The sequence below is a fragment of the Nipponia nippon genome, unplaced genomic scaffold (assembly GCF_047370975.1).
Source record: "Nipponia nippon isolate SJK-2023a ecotype South Korea unplaced genomic scaffold, ASM4737097v1 scaffold_6, whole genome shotgun sequence".
NCBI lineage: Eukaryota > Metazoa > Chordata > Aves > Pelecaniformes > Threskiornithidae > Nipponia > Nipponia nippon.
In genome coordinates, this window is record NW_028262380.1 from 57,143,431 (window position 1) to 57,160,005 (window position 16,575).

Genomic DNA, 16,575 nt, shown 5'->3' on the forward strand with positions numbered 1-16,575 from the left:
TGATCTTCCCTCTGCAAGTACCCTTTAGGAAGATTTAAGGAAAGAGCAGATGGGCAGAAGTCAGAAAAAAGCAAATATTTCCGCAGTTTGCCTTGGTGCCAAAAATAGAACCAATCAGATAAATACATTGAAGTGCGGACTTTTGCTTCCTGTGTCTTTAAAAAAAAAAAAAAAAAAAACCAACCAAAAAACCCCCAAAACAAAAAAACCTCAACCAAACACTGTTTTGTACACAACACAGTGCTAAGAGTAAAAATAAGAAACTAGTGATTCATATTGAGTAGTTATAATATATCTTCCCGTCACATACCATACCTATACTAAGAAGGTATAAAATCTTAGTCTCCAAAAACTGTATAATGAGATTTTTTAAACATGTAGAAATTTCTGAGTTCATCAGAAAAAGCTAATGGGGACTTAAGAGTGGCAATACTTTCAGCATACTGTAGTTTTAAACTTACAAATGTTGTCTTTCATTCTACAATGTGACCTTTTTCACAAGGATTTAGTTTTCCTACTTCCAAAAATCACCTCATGCTATGATCCAGCAGAATCCAATTACCAATTCACAACACAATTTACTGAAAAAAAACCCACACCAAACCAAAAAAAACCCAACCCAAACTACCTTGTACATGTACATGTCCAAATTCTAAAGACAAAAGAAGACATTGATATTCCAAGCTGGACTTGAATACTAATGATAACTATTTATTCCCTGAGGTTGAAGCACAAAATCAAGATGCCCTCCTTTGACTTGCACACATCCCTCAAAACATGTTTGCCCATATCTCTGCCCATTAAATAACTTATTACAAGAATGTAGTATTGTAACATTTAATAGTTTCTCTACAAGAAAGTATTCAAAGAAAACGCGAAAACATTTTATTTTCCTTCCCCCTCCAATGACATTTATCCCACTATCTGCTTTTACCTTTACATAATTGACTTATGTCTTCAGGAAGCGTTAAATTAGCACACCTTGGAGAAGATGAGAACAGACCAACAGGTTTGTGGAAGGGAGGGTATACTGAGGATACTTCACTGAACAAACTGTCATGCAGCAATTCCTCTGGAGTTGGCCTTGAATTAAGAAAAGAGAATAAAAGGCTGAAAGTAAAGTGCTTCCAAAAATGTTACATTCCAGTAAGAAATGTCCCCAGTAACAAATATTAGCAAGCTATTTTAAATTCTATTGGATTTCAGAAATTTTAATAGCAAGAGAGTCTACCAATTTTGTTCAATTCATGATGCATAACAGACCACACCGTCTGTTTACAGCCCAAGTTCAGACCTCATCTTCATTAAATGCACATAGCAACTATTTTATTAATTCCCCTTTAATTCCTCTAAGCAGAGATGGAAAAATGCAAATGTAAAGCCTTGATTAAAGAACAAAAGCATACTTTAGTTTCCAGAAGAAAGTTGTGGTGGACTGACATAATGAAAAAGTACTTTGAAGGAAGAGATTTTAAGAAAACGGCCCTAATTCTGGCTACAACAGAGCTGTAGGAACCACCACAAACTTCCAGACATGGAATCCGTAAAAGCTGTGAACTTAGAACTACAAATGCCTGAATAGTTTCCCCAAAAATACTCAGCTTCAATCTCAAGGTTTTGCACACTTCATTTCCGCCCCCCTCTCCCCCAAGTTCTTTTCCTTTAAACATTGAAAAGCAACAAAACCGAGAATTTCTTATAGGTAGCACAAATTGTCAGCATTTCAAAAAAAGGTTCAGCAACAGGTCTTCTAATTTCATAGTATCCCAGCAGAGTTTACTAGGCATTTGGACTGAATACTTGCCTCTTAGAAGGTTGGAACGTAAGGCATTTCTTCAGCAGAGTTATGATGTTTTCGGGAAGGTCCTGGAACATAAGAAAAATATGGAGGAGGTCTGTTTATTACTGTCTTAATTCAGCAAGCCACTTAGCTCATACTTAACTTTTAACATACAGGCTATTCCTTTGAGGGCAATAAAATTTCACACCTACACATATGAGGTTAGCTGTGTTAGATCAAAATGCTGGGCAAGTAATTCTTCTCACCCCGCAACCCTGCATTTGCTTTGGGGGAAAAAAAAAAACAAACAACTGAGAAGTTTCCAATGTATGCAGCTTTTTATTTTTATTTTTTAATTTAGATATTCTGTACCCAGCTTGAAACAATGCAGTACCTGGGAACTCCCTTCTGCTAATAGTCAGAATCCTTTTATGCAATGTTTCAAAATATACAGACACTAAAATTCAGTGATTAATTTTGGGGGTGGGAAGGAGTTGAACTGGATAAACTACACTATCAGAATGTGTAAATTGGACCAGATAGAAGACTAAATTTCTAGAAGAAAAATACTTAACCCACACACACTTTAAAGAAAATTTATAACTTATTAAACTATCCAGAGAACATTAACATTTACTGAGACTGACAGTAATTTTAGGAAAGACTGAATATTATCAGTACTGGCTATTTGAAACGATCTTAAATACATAGTTCAGGCTTCAAAATTTTTCCTCATACTGCAATACATCAAGCAACCAAATAAGTTTAACAAAAACAACAACAACAAAATATATATATATATGTGAAATACTGTGCAACAATAATAAAATGTTTTGGATAAGATGGCACGGAAGAGCAAACTAGTTCCACAAACCTTAATAATATCAAGGCAACCATGTTCTTCAGCCAATACAGTTACAATATCATCTACATAGCCTTTGACAAACAAACAGAACAACAAAAAGTTAAAGATTATGAAAAAAGTGATATCAATTAAACAGGATATCAGATAAAACCCCACCCCAATAGAAAACACTTAACTTTGGCTTTTTATTGTTGTTGCCACATCAGCTGAGAGTGAATTCTCAAAATTAGAAATGAAAATTATTACTACCTATGCATACAGAAAATCAAAAGCCTAAGAAAGATAAGTAGCACATCTAATTTAACAGTGAAAATCTTTTTGCAGGCTTAGTAAATCCAGAGTGTCAGTCTCTGCCAAATAAATTAAATCAGTTTTTCCACTAATTAAAACAAACAAATAAACAAACAAACAACAAAAAACCCTGAAAGAACTTAAAAATACCTGCATATAGAAGCTCAAAGTAATTTTCATTTTGTTGCTGCTTGCAGACAATACTAGCAGTATTTTATAACTTGGTTTTGACACATTATTGAGAAAATAATTTCTAAGTCAGGACATGAATGTTTTTCAGTGGATAAAGGTTACCAATAACTTGCATTCAACTCGAATGGGACTGAAATACTTCAGAAGCTTTGTTAACAAACCTCTTATCAAAACAGTCAGAATTTCAGCACCGAAGCACTAACTGCTGAATGAAAAAGATGTTTCTACAGACAGTACTAACTTTAACAGTATTACTATTTGATGTGTACAATAACAACTTACTGATAAAGCTTCAAACTGCAAATTCATGCCCTCCCCCTCCCACAGGAGTAACCAAACTTTAAAAGACACAAAATAATCCCACTTCCAGATTCATTTAGATTAAGCAAAAATTCCACGTCTACAGTAATGCTTTACAGTTTATAGGTGAAGCCAGAAACAAAAGCCTGGGTCCAGTAATACGCTTCTCAGCCCCCTCTTTATTTTCTCTCTTCCTATTTGAGTCCTGCTTCTCCCTGCTTGGGATTTCGTACACAAGCACTGCTAGTATGGGGACAGTTTTCCTTAGCGTCATACAATTCCTAACTCATTTCAGAAACCTGCTGCAACACAAACCAGCAAATAACCATCAAAATGACAACCTTTTCTGAGCATGCTTTTTTATAGTTTGCCCTTACGCTAACATACTCATAGCTCTTCTGCAAAGTTATTTTTCCTGGTCCCCACCTCTGTACCTTCCCTAGACAAGCAACCATGCTTCAAACGCCTATTTAATTCTGGAGATGAAAACTGACAAAGGTAAAGTGCCTTAGGTCTGAGCATCACAAGCTGACTAGTCTGTAAAGCTCTAATTATAGAACTGCTTAGAAACTTAAAAAATTGATTTTGTGCTACTTACCTAACATAATTATAAATTTCAGTCTTTCTGCTATCTCCAAACTCTGGAATAATTTTCTCCCCTAAACAAATAACAAAATCAAATCAACAGTTTAATGCTACCATATAAATATTTAGATAGCATACACAACCATCTGTATACAAAGACAGTGAAATAAGCATCTACACACGAATTTTAGATTTAGGAAAACTATCTGTTAGAACAGAAAACATTATTTATCCCAACTATAGCAGAAACAGTTTCATGCCATCATAAAGAAAAAAATGTATCATTTATAATGTCTCTTAACTGGAACAAATGCAAAACCAAAAAAAAAATATGCAAAACAAAGCCTCAAGCTCCCTCAGCAAACCTGCAGGTTTATTATTAATTCAGTAACAGGCTTTCAAAAACTGTATTTTTTCCAATGTGAGCGTGAACAAAGGTAATTAATTACTAAACATAGTAATCATCAGAGCTTGTATTATTGCCCAGTGCTTTTGAAAAGTCATCCAAAAATCCCTTTAAAAATATCATTACTGCATTTTTAAGAATATTTATTCTTTTGAATAAGTACATTATGATCTATGAAAATTTTCAGAAGAGCAGAATATGCAAAAGACGACTATTTCCAATGTCCTGATCTAATCTCTATTAAAACAGGTTCTTGACTGTCAACTGTCTGACATTTTAGTCATCTTATATGATGAGACTAAATATCAATACTGAGGAATTTTCTAGATCATACCTCCCTACAGAATGTTGCTGTCTTTGAACGAAAGAAGTCCAGTTTAACATATACAAATAGTAAAGATCATGATGTCAATTTATTTCAACTTCTAGAGTCAAATAAGCATTTTCCAAATAAACCCTTAATTCTGTACAGAAGCTCTTTAAACTCTGGCAATATGCTAGTTTCTCCCTTCTCTTCCTATCCATGAATCTTTATTAGTTTCTCATCCTTTCCAAGGAGAATGAGGGCATGACAGCAATGGCTATTTCATGCTTAAAAGCACTATTAAAACAAGAAATTATCTAGAGAGTCTTCTTGGTTCAGAAGCTATTCCTTGCTAAGAATTCAATCATGCAATCATGTTATTGTGGCTTAACAGGCACCTGCCCTTCATGGTTAACACATATACTCGTACCAAGCCAATATGTATCCTACTACTTGAACTACCACCAATGCTGCCCAGGTAGGAACGCTAACATATTCTGATATTTGGACTCTGGTGACAGGCAAAGCATCATTAACCCCGTACTCAATATCAATCAAGTTAATGTAACTATTATTCCCCAAGAGTCACAATCAAGAGAATTATCCTCTTACATACCATGCAGAGCTCAAATAATATTATACCAAGAGACCACAGATCTGATTTAGGGCCAGAAGGCAGAGGCTTCTCACACTGAGTATGATCACTTGGTTTGACTATTCCCTGGGCAATTACTTCAGGTGCCAGATATGATGGGTACCTAGAAAGATGCAGCAACATTAAGTAATATCCTGTCTGTCCAAAACCCCTACCTTTCAGTTACAGTAACCAAAATAATTTTGCATTCTGGGAAACTAGAATTCATAGCAATGCAGACTGTTCTATTTTACTCAGTCAAAATCTACACGTTGCAGCAAAGTTTCACTCCAATTGCAAAATTCATAGTGCCTACTACATAAAAGGTCAAATCTTAATCACTAGCTCTGTCTTTTTGAGAGAGGAAGTAACAGCAGCTTTCAAAATAGTATGCCTACATATCTCAAAGAAAACGTATATTGAGTTTCAGCACTAGTACATTAAATAAATGTATTCTAGACCCGTATTTTGGGGGTGGTGGCAGTATTCTCCTCCATTGACAGTGTTCCCATTAAATAACTTTTGAATTTGTAAAAAAAGTAACAAAAGGTGTTGAAGACATATTCTGCTTGCTGCTAGATCATTTCAAAATAACATTATCGCTTTTTCTGTCAACAATTCATTATAATACTTAAAAAAGAAATCTGAAATCACCTTTTGAAGGGAAACATCATTACTTTTTTGGGCATGTCTTTAAGAACCAGCTCAGTGTTTCAATTGTAAACAACATGACATCTCAAAAAAACAATAAGTGGCAAGGAAACACTGCAACAAAGCATTGCACTTTGGCTAGACAGAAAGATGACTTGAAAATAAATCACAAAATGATAAAGAGACAAGAGACCTACACTGGTGTGCAATGGCGAAGTACTGATTGTGTTTCTTCCTAAATTTGAAATTAGATTGTACCTCCAAAATCCGAGTCACAGGGAACTACTAGAATTTGAAGGCAAATCTAGGCAATAAGGACTGACATCACATAGGTATAATAACATGCTTGCATGGTACCCATTCTCTGTCCTTCATTAATTTCACCTAGTCAGATGATAACCTTCTCAGTGATGTTATCAGAAGCTTCTGTGTAAGAGGTGTACGCAACAGATATGAATTAAACCAGCAGCCCATAACCTGTGCATACAACACATTTTTGAAGATGATTCCTCAAAACATAAATAGAAAAAGTAAATCCCTGATATATTCGCATTGTGTAGCTCCATCCTTACCCTATAGGGAAATCAACATCAACACCCTGAGCAGTCATATGGTAGAGTCCAAATTTAGCCAGCTTCACATGTCCCTGAAAAGGAAAAAAATAAACAATCAAAAGCAGCAAAATCTGACATCAGGAGAATCTGTGTTTAAGTTTAAAAAAAATCATTTCAAGCTGCATTTGCTGTCAGAAGACAGATACCTATAAAAAGTCACCCTCTTACATTTCTGTCTCATCTATTACGCAGAACTCCACTGCAAGTTAATAAGGTGCTTATTTCTAATGCATTTACTTTCCAAGAGCATTAAGTAATCACCTTGTTTGGAACACACAAGAAAATCAGAACTTTGTAAGTTACAGTATATTTTCAGTAAATTAAAACGGCTTAAATACTCTATTGAACATTTTTCCTGTTTGAAAACTGTTCAAAATCCTGTTTGACTCCTAGAACTCCCTAGTTATCACCACTATTCCCTCACCTTTTCTGTTTACCCAGCCTTGCTCCTCCAGTCCTTCCCATCAACTCATTACTATCTTGCTCTCCTTAACTGTATCAACACATATTTCAAACAAACAAGTTTTTCAGGTGCTTGCTTTTATTCTCTGGAGGCAGAAGTTAACACCAAAACAACAAAAAATAGACACAGAAGTTGAACTGAGGTATTGCTTCTGCTGGATTTTGAATTATACTCAGCCAGCCTGCAGATGGTGCAACAGCAAAGGCTACATCAGCAAGCTATTCAAAGTGCAGGGGAAAAGTTTAGAAGTTTACGGTCTCATATTCCTAAAATCAATAAAAGAACAAAAGGAGGCCATGTTAAAATCCTAAAGAACTTTTGCTTGTTAGAGCATTATTATGACTTTCATTTGTTTACAAGTATACCAAAAATAGTGTTCCTTCCTTCCTTCTTTTTTTTCTTTCTGCCTTTCAAGGGGAGAATCTAGCTATTCTATCTAAACTGAGTAAGAAGGGGAAGGAGAGAGGGGTTATACAGACAGGCTAATCTCTTTAGCTGTCAGTTCAGATGAAGCGACTGCTCCGAGTACAACAGCAGCTGTTAATTTCTTTCAGTTTTTATGAGCAGAACCTGTATTCCACACTTCCCGCTCAATAGTCTGTGACAACAGACTTGGCAGACACTGGAATTTTAATAATTGAACAAAGAAATACACTGATATCTTAAAACTCAAGTATCAGATCACCATGAAACAGGCGAAATATTATTAATAGCTAATTAGCCAGAAGAAACATTTTCCTTTTCAAACAGCTAGGAAGGTCTTGTAACTAATTACACAATGATGACAAGTAGACTTAGATTACCACCTTAAGAAGAAAAGGGTGAAAAAAGTGGTTTGGGATAGAAGCAAACAGGAAAAGCGAAAAATAAAATCTAAAATACATTTGAAATTTAGGAAATGGGGGAAAACTGTAGTTTAAAAAAAAAAAAAAAAAAAAAACCCAAACAAAAACCAAACAGAACCATAGATTTACTCCTGTAGTTGTACCTTTCGATCCAAAAGGATATTGCAAGGGGAGAGCGCTCGATGGACCATTCCATGTTTGTTCATATATTGCAAACCTTGCAAAACCTCATATGCTACGCATAAGATGCTTGAAGAACTGCAAAAAAAAAAAAAAAAAAGATGGAAGGACATATTACATTGAATGTTTGCCTTTTTAATTTGTAAAAAGGTAGAGTGTTCCACAGCTATTCCAAACAAAAGTGAGACATTTACAATTCCAGGACAGTTTAAGGGATCAACACTGAATATGGTAGTATATGTTCAGTGCCATACACAACTCCTCAATGTCCCACAACTAGGTTTCTTCACCCTGAACAGGTCCGTAAAAACAGCAGAATATTGTGACAAAGTATAGAATATTCTCTGTGATAGAAACTGTGAGATATACCTCAACTAATTGGGGAAAAAAACCCCCAACCCTCCTTTATTTGTATTTGTTCTTTCTGTTTGTCTAATATTGATGTTCATAGAAAAGTTCAACTGAAGAAAAGTTTTTTGAAACTCAGGTATTAACTGGAGCTTATCAAGAAGATAGTGTGGAAGCATGGCTAGATCACACCTATAGTCTTTGGTCATCTCAACATCTAAAACAAGAAACAAAAAGGGCAGAAAACTTCATTTTCAGCACATTTTGTTTTACAACCTTGGAAGCATCAACCTTACTGTCTTTGGAAAGGAACAGTGAAGTTTACCATCCAAACCATTTTGATATTACTATGTATTTTGACAAAAATTATCATTTACTATAAGAACTGATAGCCCTAAAGAGGAGTTTCTGTGAACAAGTGACCAGGAATTTGTACAGAGACCACCAGTATTAGGCTTCCAAAGTGCACCCAAAATAAGAACAAAAGGCACAGACCTACCGTCACCCAGAGAGATTCCTTTTAACATTTTACCCTCCTCATTTCCTACCCACTCCCCCCTCAGAGCACATTTCAGGTCTGTTTGGCAACTTCATCTCTAAAGACACTGGTTTACAAAATGTCCAGAAAACAAAGCCTATCTCCTTAAAAAGGCCTAACTTTACATCCCCATTTTTTTTTCTTCATTGTTAAAGAATAACAAACAGCAGCATTCTGGACAAGGCTCGCCACCTCTTGCTTATTAAAAATCTGTGCAACAGCAAAATGAGGGGGAGCATTACAGACTGGTGAGAGTGACAAGCCAACTAGCTGACTAAGCACCAAAATTAATTTCTTTATTAAAGCTTTATTAGTTGCTATTCATACCTGATAGAATGCTAAAACTTTGTCACAAGAGTAAATAGCTAGATTTTGACAAAAGCCACAATTCCAACAAATTCTGAGACTAGGGCAACACAGAAATACTGAAAAGAGCTGTTTTAATAATAGTCTAAGGCCACCATTAAGTTACCTTATGGGGAGCTATTCTCTAGATTCTAACCTTTTTCCTAGAAGGAGAGCTCTGTACTGCTTTACACTAGTCGTGAATATACACTTTTAAGTTAAAATTTAAGTACAGAGGGAATCTATTCTAACATATGTCCACACTGCTGTATCTTAGATCGTAGCATTTGGAAGTGATTCTCAAGGTCTTAGCGATTCAACCAAAACCACATGACTAATAACCACAAAAACAAAACAAAACCCCACAACTATCTCGCTCCTCCCTCACTGGCACTTTTTCTTCCCCATCCCTCCCACCCCAAGTTATACAATACACCACAGCATCAGACACCACTAGCTGTGTAGTGTTTCCTCCCAGTCATTCTTGGGCAGTGATATAACTGAGGTAAAAAAAAAAAATTACCTTACAAGCCTTCAGCTTCCCTGTATGGCTTTTTGCCTGCGATGCTAATATTAATGATAATGGTTGCAAACGGAACCCTCTCTCTCACTTTTTGCGCAGCTTTGCAAAACAAGACATGAAAAAGAAATGATGGAGAATTCATGTTTCCCGTAAGGAAACAATTGCATGTGAACCACTGGTACACCATGAGGTATTTTAGCCTAAAAAGTGTTTCTTTGTATTAAAAAAGAAAAGTAAATATAAAGTGCAATTTTGTGGCCGTTGTGCCTGAGGAGTGCAGTGTGCTCTGGTGGCACCAGGGGGCCTCAGCCACCCATTTATTCTCCACGTTCTCTTATAAAAATAGAACCCAGGCAAATGCCTGAAAATACTGCTTTTGCATTCTTTGCTCTTTAAGGGAAATCCTCCATGGCGCTACAACGACCAGCAACACATGAATGATAAGTATTTTTCATTGCACGTAATTCTCAGTGTTCTTAAGCTCTTGATGCCACCCTGCTGGGCAGAAGCGTTCAGCCAAATACCTCACCCTCAAGGTAAAGCAGGTACACCACCTCCCCAGGAGAGAGGGAACTCTGTATAACAAGCTCTTCATAGTGCTGTTGCACATTATCTAGTTCTTATTTCAGTTATTAAGTAAAACACACTGCAGTTATTACCCATGAGATTTGCATTTAATTGCAAAGGGCCTGACAACAACACTCTTCACTGTTATTGAGCACAAGAAATCTCTCTGCTTTAAACTCCCCAAGGACAAGTTCAACAGCAGTCCCTTGCCTCACTGGAGATGACTACCAAGGCTACCCCCTTGCTTCAGTGGGGCTCAGCTCTCTTCCAGTTGCTACAACCACTGTCAATGTTGCACGCACTGCAATGGGGTTCTGCAAGTGCAGCAGGTGCACTCATGAAGCTGCTTCCAGGCTTCAGGTTAAGTTGACCTTTAAAAAAACCCCCATAAATAGAAAAAAAAAAACAGTCCTAAATGAGGAGGACATTTGCAATACCCAATGTTGGTGGTGAGGTCTGAACAGATTCAGAAACTTTTTCCCTGATTACCTGGAAGCCTGTTTTTCAATAGACTAGCTCGTGTTGAACTATGATAGATCTAGAGAAGTGGTTTAACCACCGGGACTCTTGAAATGCAGAGGTTTCAGCACGCTTCTTTAACAGGAGGTGGGGGAAAAAAACAACAGCAAAAGCACTAGAAACAGCACAGGAGAAAAGTTGGCAAAATGGAGGCATGGCAGGTTCGACACCAACCATGCTGCACCACTGACTTAATGAGAGCCGTAATGACAGTTGTGTAGCATGAAATACCCTGTTCATCTCAGCAGCTGATGATCATGGTTGTGACTTCAAACTATGGTGAAGCAAACCATCCACTGCTCAAGGCAGATACGGTAGGAGTTAGTAAGTAAAAGCATGAAAGTGTGAGATGCATTTCAACAACTAGCAGATCTGAAGGGGCACTAGCTGTCTTCAGTTTCCTAGCTCTCCTAACAAGACTTGTTTTAAGGTTCTTTTCCTCTCCACCAACAGGAGAAAAAGAAGCAACAGGGGTTTCTCTGCAAAAGGAACACTTCAGACAGAAAAAAAGGCATGATCTCTCTACAACTACCAGCACATTTTCAAGGAGCAGGCTTCATTTTAATCCTCAGTCTGGATACCAACAGATCTACTCAGCTGTAGCCTTCTCAGGTAGGCTTTTGAAAAGGAGTTCTCTCCAAGTGAAAGGATTGCACACTGATGTAAAATCAAACTGCTTGGATTTAATCATTGCCTGCTTTTTGTCCTGGTTTGGAGCAGAAGAAAATTTTAGCCATGAAAAGGGGCCATTTTGTGTTCCTTCATTCTAGAAATGAAGAATTAAAAGAATATAAGGATTAAAACCAATACCAGGTTTAGGTCTGTAACTTGAACGTACAGAATCATAGCAAAGGAAGCGCAAACGATAACAGAATTCCTTCCTCAGAAATTCATCTTGGGGCGGGGGGGGGGGGGCGGGAAATGTCTACAAGTTGATAAGAGCAAGTTCAGCCAACAGTACAAAACCAGCACGGTTAAGAGAGAGGCATGTGCATGGCATTTGTGGGTGGAGAGAGAAGGGAAGACGACTTAAAAAACCACAAAAATGAGGATTGTTTTATTACCTCCAGAATTTGTCAGACCAAAAGCTATACCAGACAAATGACTAATTTCCACACTGTAATAGTACACAGGTGGCTGCTTTGTGCCTTCACAAAAAACACTAACTTTTCCACTTAGCAGTCAGCCTGATCTCCAGCCTGTTGAATTCTTACTGTTAAGGACACAAAGCCGTTTTCTGGAAGTTTACTTCAGGAATAATGAACCTAACCTGTCAGGAAACAGATGTTTTAGCAGAGTTTCAATCTCTTGTGGTGCTGTAAACCCACTGATGAAATAATCTGATTGCTTAGGACACTTTTGTCACTTTTTGGATTCAGACAGAGGGGAAAAAAAATTCTTCTTAGTGCGCCCACTACAATCTTCTAACTGCGAACAGTTTCTGGCCCAGGGTGAAAGGGAAAAGTTGTACTAGAAGAAATTGGCATACTGAGAGATTTACCTTTCTTCAAAAGGATCAGATATTAACAGAGAGGGGGAAAGAGGGTTTTATCCGGAAACAAGTAAAGACAATAAGCCCCTGAAATAGTTAGTGGAATGGAGACAAGAGTGAGTATACTCACCCAGTACTGACAGAGCAGTACCTGGAACAAACATCTAGGGAGAACTGCCCAAGCCATAGGTCAACATAAGCACAAGATCAAACAAAAAAGGTTGGAAACACATTTAGAAATTAGAAAGTTTATGACAGAAAGGTGAGATTCTGAATTCTTGGGGGAGAAAAAAAAAAAAAAAAAGAACCACCAACAATATTACCTATGTATTATTCAGTTTGAATGGTTAGTTATTAACTTAATATTTGTGATTATTAATGGGAACGATAATGCAGCTGCTCGTAGAAGCAGGAAGCTGGACTCCAAGATAGGATGCTCTAGGAACAAACAACTTTCTGCAACTGATTATTTCCATTTTTAGGTAAAATTAATGGTCTTCCAAACCCTACAAATGGTCATACTAGCTCAGACCAAAAACTATGAGACCACTATCCTGTTTCCAAAAAAGATGACAGGCAGATGCCTAGGAGAGGGGGAATAGAAAGCAACCATATATGAAGTGTTCCCTGATATTTTCCTGGCTTTGAACCTCTTTAATTCAAGCTTGCTTCTGGGTTAAAAAAAAAAAAAAAAAGGCAAAAAAAAAAAGCATCACATCTGGTAACATCAGAACATAAAGTAACCCCTGCAAGCCTCAACAGCTCTCATAACAGGATACCCATTATTCCAAGTCTTTCATCCATGTCCACAGAGTATCGCCCACAAGTTACTGTGGAAATTCACAGCCACCGAGTATTCTGTTGGTAACATCTCCTTGCTGCCTATTTTATCATGAGGTTCTCTTCATGGTGCTCTGTGGCTCTAACTTCCAGAAAGTCAATTTTAAATTTCAGCTTCAAGCAAAGAAAACAATTGCTTAACTCCAGAGTAGGAAAAGTGATTTCGGAAAAATGCATTTGACAGCCAGCAGCAGTAGTCTCTACATATACCACAGATTGCTGAAGGGAAAATAAAATCTACTTGATGCGTGACATCTTGAATACTTAAGAACAAGAGGACTGTAGATCATACGGTTGGAAATCAGAGATGGGTGGAGTCAGGAGACTTGACCTATTAAACTGTTGGAATAAAAGAATTCCAACATGAGAAAAGAAACAATGAAATGAAGAAACAAAATTTCAGCATTGATGTCAGTATCATGGAAGTTACAGGTTCACACGTTTCTTTTCCTCCAGTTTAAAGGAAAACTAATAGTTATCTGCACATCAATTCACTGTACTCATCAACTTTAACAAAAGTGCATTCATGGCATTAACTGGAAATACATCTTCTCCATCCTTTTTTGGTGCTGCAATAAAATAGTTTAACATAAAAGAGTAATCTGGTATCCCAAAAGATCTTCCTGCCTGCTTATTGTCTCCAGTCCTGCCTTCTCCTAGACAAAGCAATCTCCCCTTTTGATGACTTTGACCCAGGCAGCTGTAGCTATTACAGTGTAGTTAACCAGAACACATAGATGTACCTGGACAGCAGTACAGGAGCAAAGATAACTGGGGCTGGAGGCAAAGTGGAGACAGCAGCAAAATCTTGGGGAGAGGAGAAATATTTCTGGTTGTTACAAATACTTTTGTGGTATTTTAAACTGGTTATGGCCAGTTGTAAATTTCACTTGCTTTTATGCTATTGTAACAATCAACATGGAGTACCTAACGCATTTTGTAGAAGGAAGTACTGGAAAGTACTGACAGTGCAATCAATAAAATGGACTATTTTGAATATGAGAGTGTTTCATCTAGTGAAATGAATAGAGGCCCCACTGAAATTTGAAACAACACAGGATTGGCACCAGAAAGCAAGCCTCATCATCTACTTAACTGCAGAGAGCCCTGTCATTTTTGTAGCTGCTGGAGACGTATATGTTGATTAGTGTTAAGTCATGCTTCTTCAATGCAGTAGCAACTCAAGGCAAGAGGAAACTGATAACAAAACTGGAACTAGGACTATTTTGACTTCCCTCAGGAAGGCAGAGCAAGACCAAATGGGATAAGGTTATGCTGATGATACCAAGTTCCGGAGTTTCTCTGTCCTCAGACTTACAACTCATGGCTACATACAAAGAAATGCATGCTTAAGGAAGTCTTTTATCAAATCTGTGTGTCTTGTTCTAACGTTGTATTATTGCTGTAAACAAGTAAACTCTAGAGGAAGAGAATTTCGGCAATGAGGGGTCTTAAGAAGCTTATGGCACTGATATACAGGAACAAAAACATGGGTTCCTCTTCCAGAGAGGAGTGTCAGACAGGGTCTGCCCTGAGGAAGCACACCAGAGCAACACAAACCAGCAACGTCATCAATCATTACCCCAGAACTTGTGAAACTAACACGCGTTTGGAATTCAGGAAGGAGATTCATCACAAAAAATTGTGTCTGTTCAAAGTGGAATGGAACCAGGTTGTGAACAGATGTAATGTTTCTGAACTCATAAAAGTGACAATATTTCAATACAAGCAAAACTATAAAACAAAGAAAATGACATTTGCAGTTAGTTCCATTACTGCCAACAAGGCAGATAGACTGGTTAGGAGCGGTGTGGCCAAGCGGTTACAAGCAAAGGATAAAGTTTGGGTATAATCCCAGCTGAGACAATCAGTACACTGACCTCAAGAAAGCCATCTGACCTCCTTATGCCTCAATCAACCAGCTGGAAAACTGGATAAAAAGCAGGACTGGGTTGAAAACCAGATGTGCAGATAAATTGGGTCTTCCTGGGTAAAAAAATTACAAAATACCCTACACAGAACATAAAGAGTTTGATGCAGGTGGGAATGGTTTATTTAGCACTTTATTATGTGTTTGATTAAAAAATGGCACTAGGGACCAAGATTCTAAACACTGCCAATTTACTTGGAAATGGATTCACATTATCAGAATGAAATGAACTGGAAGGGAATGCAACAAGCAGAGAATACAAGACAAAAAAAATGAATTTTATAGGCAGAGTCCTCGGGAAGTCTCTAACTCATGCACAGAGGTATTTCACACAGGATATCTTCAACAAGTTCATATTGCTCATCTGAGGAAACTCAAAAAGTCCTTTCATTCCTTTTTAAAAGTTCTAAGCCGCAAGCATGACTTTAAAAGCAAAACAAATGATGTTACATTTTTATGAAGGTCTCAACTTGTAACGTACTATAAAAAAGTCCATAAAACAATGGATGAAGGCACAGATAAAGAACAACATCTATAGAGCAGACTGCAAACAAAGATTTTTTTTTAATAGACAGGTGATTTTTCAGATCATTATCACTCTGAACGATTTAAGTGTATCTGCTCCTCATAAAGTAAAAATTTTAAAACATCGCACCTTGAATTCCTTTAAGACATCCAGCATTCATAAATTGGGGGAACAAATGAACAAAGTCCTTTTGAAAAGTAAGCACATCTTATGAAGCACCATCTTAACGAAACCTCTAATGCCACCTAATTTAATGCACAGAAGGGGAAAGACACATCAACATTCCCAGTTTTTGATCTTGCCACTGATTAACTTCTGGGAGGTAATTTTTTGCATCTTAGCCTCAGCTGGCCTATATGTAAAAGGTATAATAATAATAATAATACTTTTCATTGGACCAAGAAGTCCAATGAAATAAACAAAGTTTCAATTACCACATGTAAAGATCAGGTAAAGTAACTCTCATTTAAAACCAGATCACAGACTTTGCATTCTTATCACAGACTATACGTTCTGAGATAACTAACACAACAGAACTAGATGCACAGGTGACAATAAAAGAACAAGAGCTAATGGGATGAAAACCAAGACAATGACCTTAAAATATACAATAAAGAACATCAATAGCATTATATATATGTATCATATGTTACATTGCTAACATTTCATTAAAGGAAACAACACTTTTCACATTCTCCTCTCCTTCTCCAAAAGGAGTGAACTGGTAAAATGTAGGAGTAGAATTAAGATCCACTGAAGTCAGATCTCCAAAAATCTTTATTTTGTTTTCTTTTGGACTTCATCTGGACAAATACGTGCACCTTTAAAAGGCCACAC

At 37.1% G+C, this 16,575-nt stretch overlaps 1 protein-coding gene across 21 annotated transcripts in view; it reads right to left on the reverse strand.

Moving 5' to 3' along the window:
- TBCK (TBC1 domain containing kinase) overlaps positions 1-16,575 on the reverse strand; it is a 116,765-nt gene that overhangs the window by 76,448 nt on the left and 23,742 nt on the right. For 20 of the 21 annotated variants that reach the window (XR_015700203.1, XR_015700202.1, XR_015700206.1 and 17 more), the window contains 7 exons: positions 8,074-8,188; positions 6,581-6,654; positions 5,340-5,481; positions 4,027-4,087; positions 2,655-2,716; positions 1,805-1,866; positions 935-1,083 (listed from right to left, as the gene is read on the reverse strand). Coding sequence is in view for 15 of the 21 variants with exons in the window: in XM_087738132.1 (XP_087594258.1) it covers positions 935-1,083; positions 1,805-1,866; positions 2,655-2,716; positions 4,027-4,087; positions 5,340-5,481; positions 6,581-6,654; positions 8,074-8,188 (665 nt within the window). In the remaining 6 variants the exon portion in view is untranslated. Of the gene's footprint in view, positions 1-934; positions 1,084-1,804; positions 1,867-2,654; positions 2,717-4,026; positions 4,088-5,339; positions 5,482-6,580; positions 6,655-7,046; positions 7,316-8,073; positions 8,189-16,575 lie in introns of those variants that run through there. The other variant, XM_087738139.1, reaches the window with a different exon arrangement.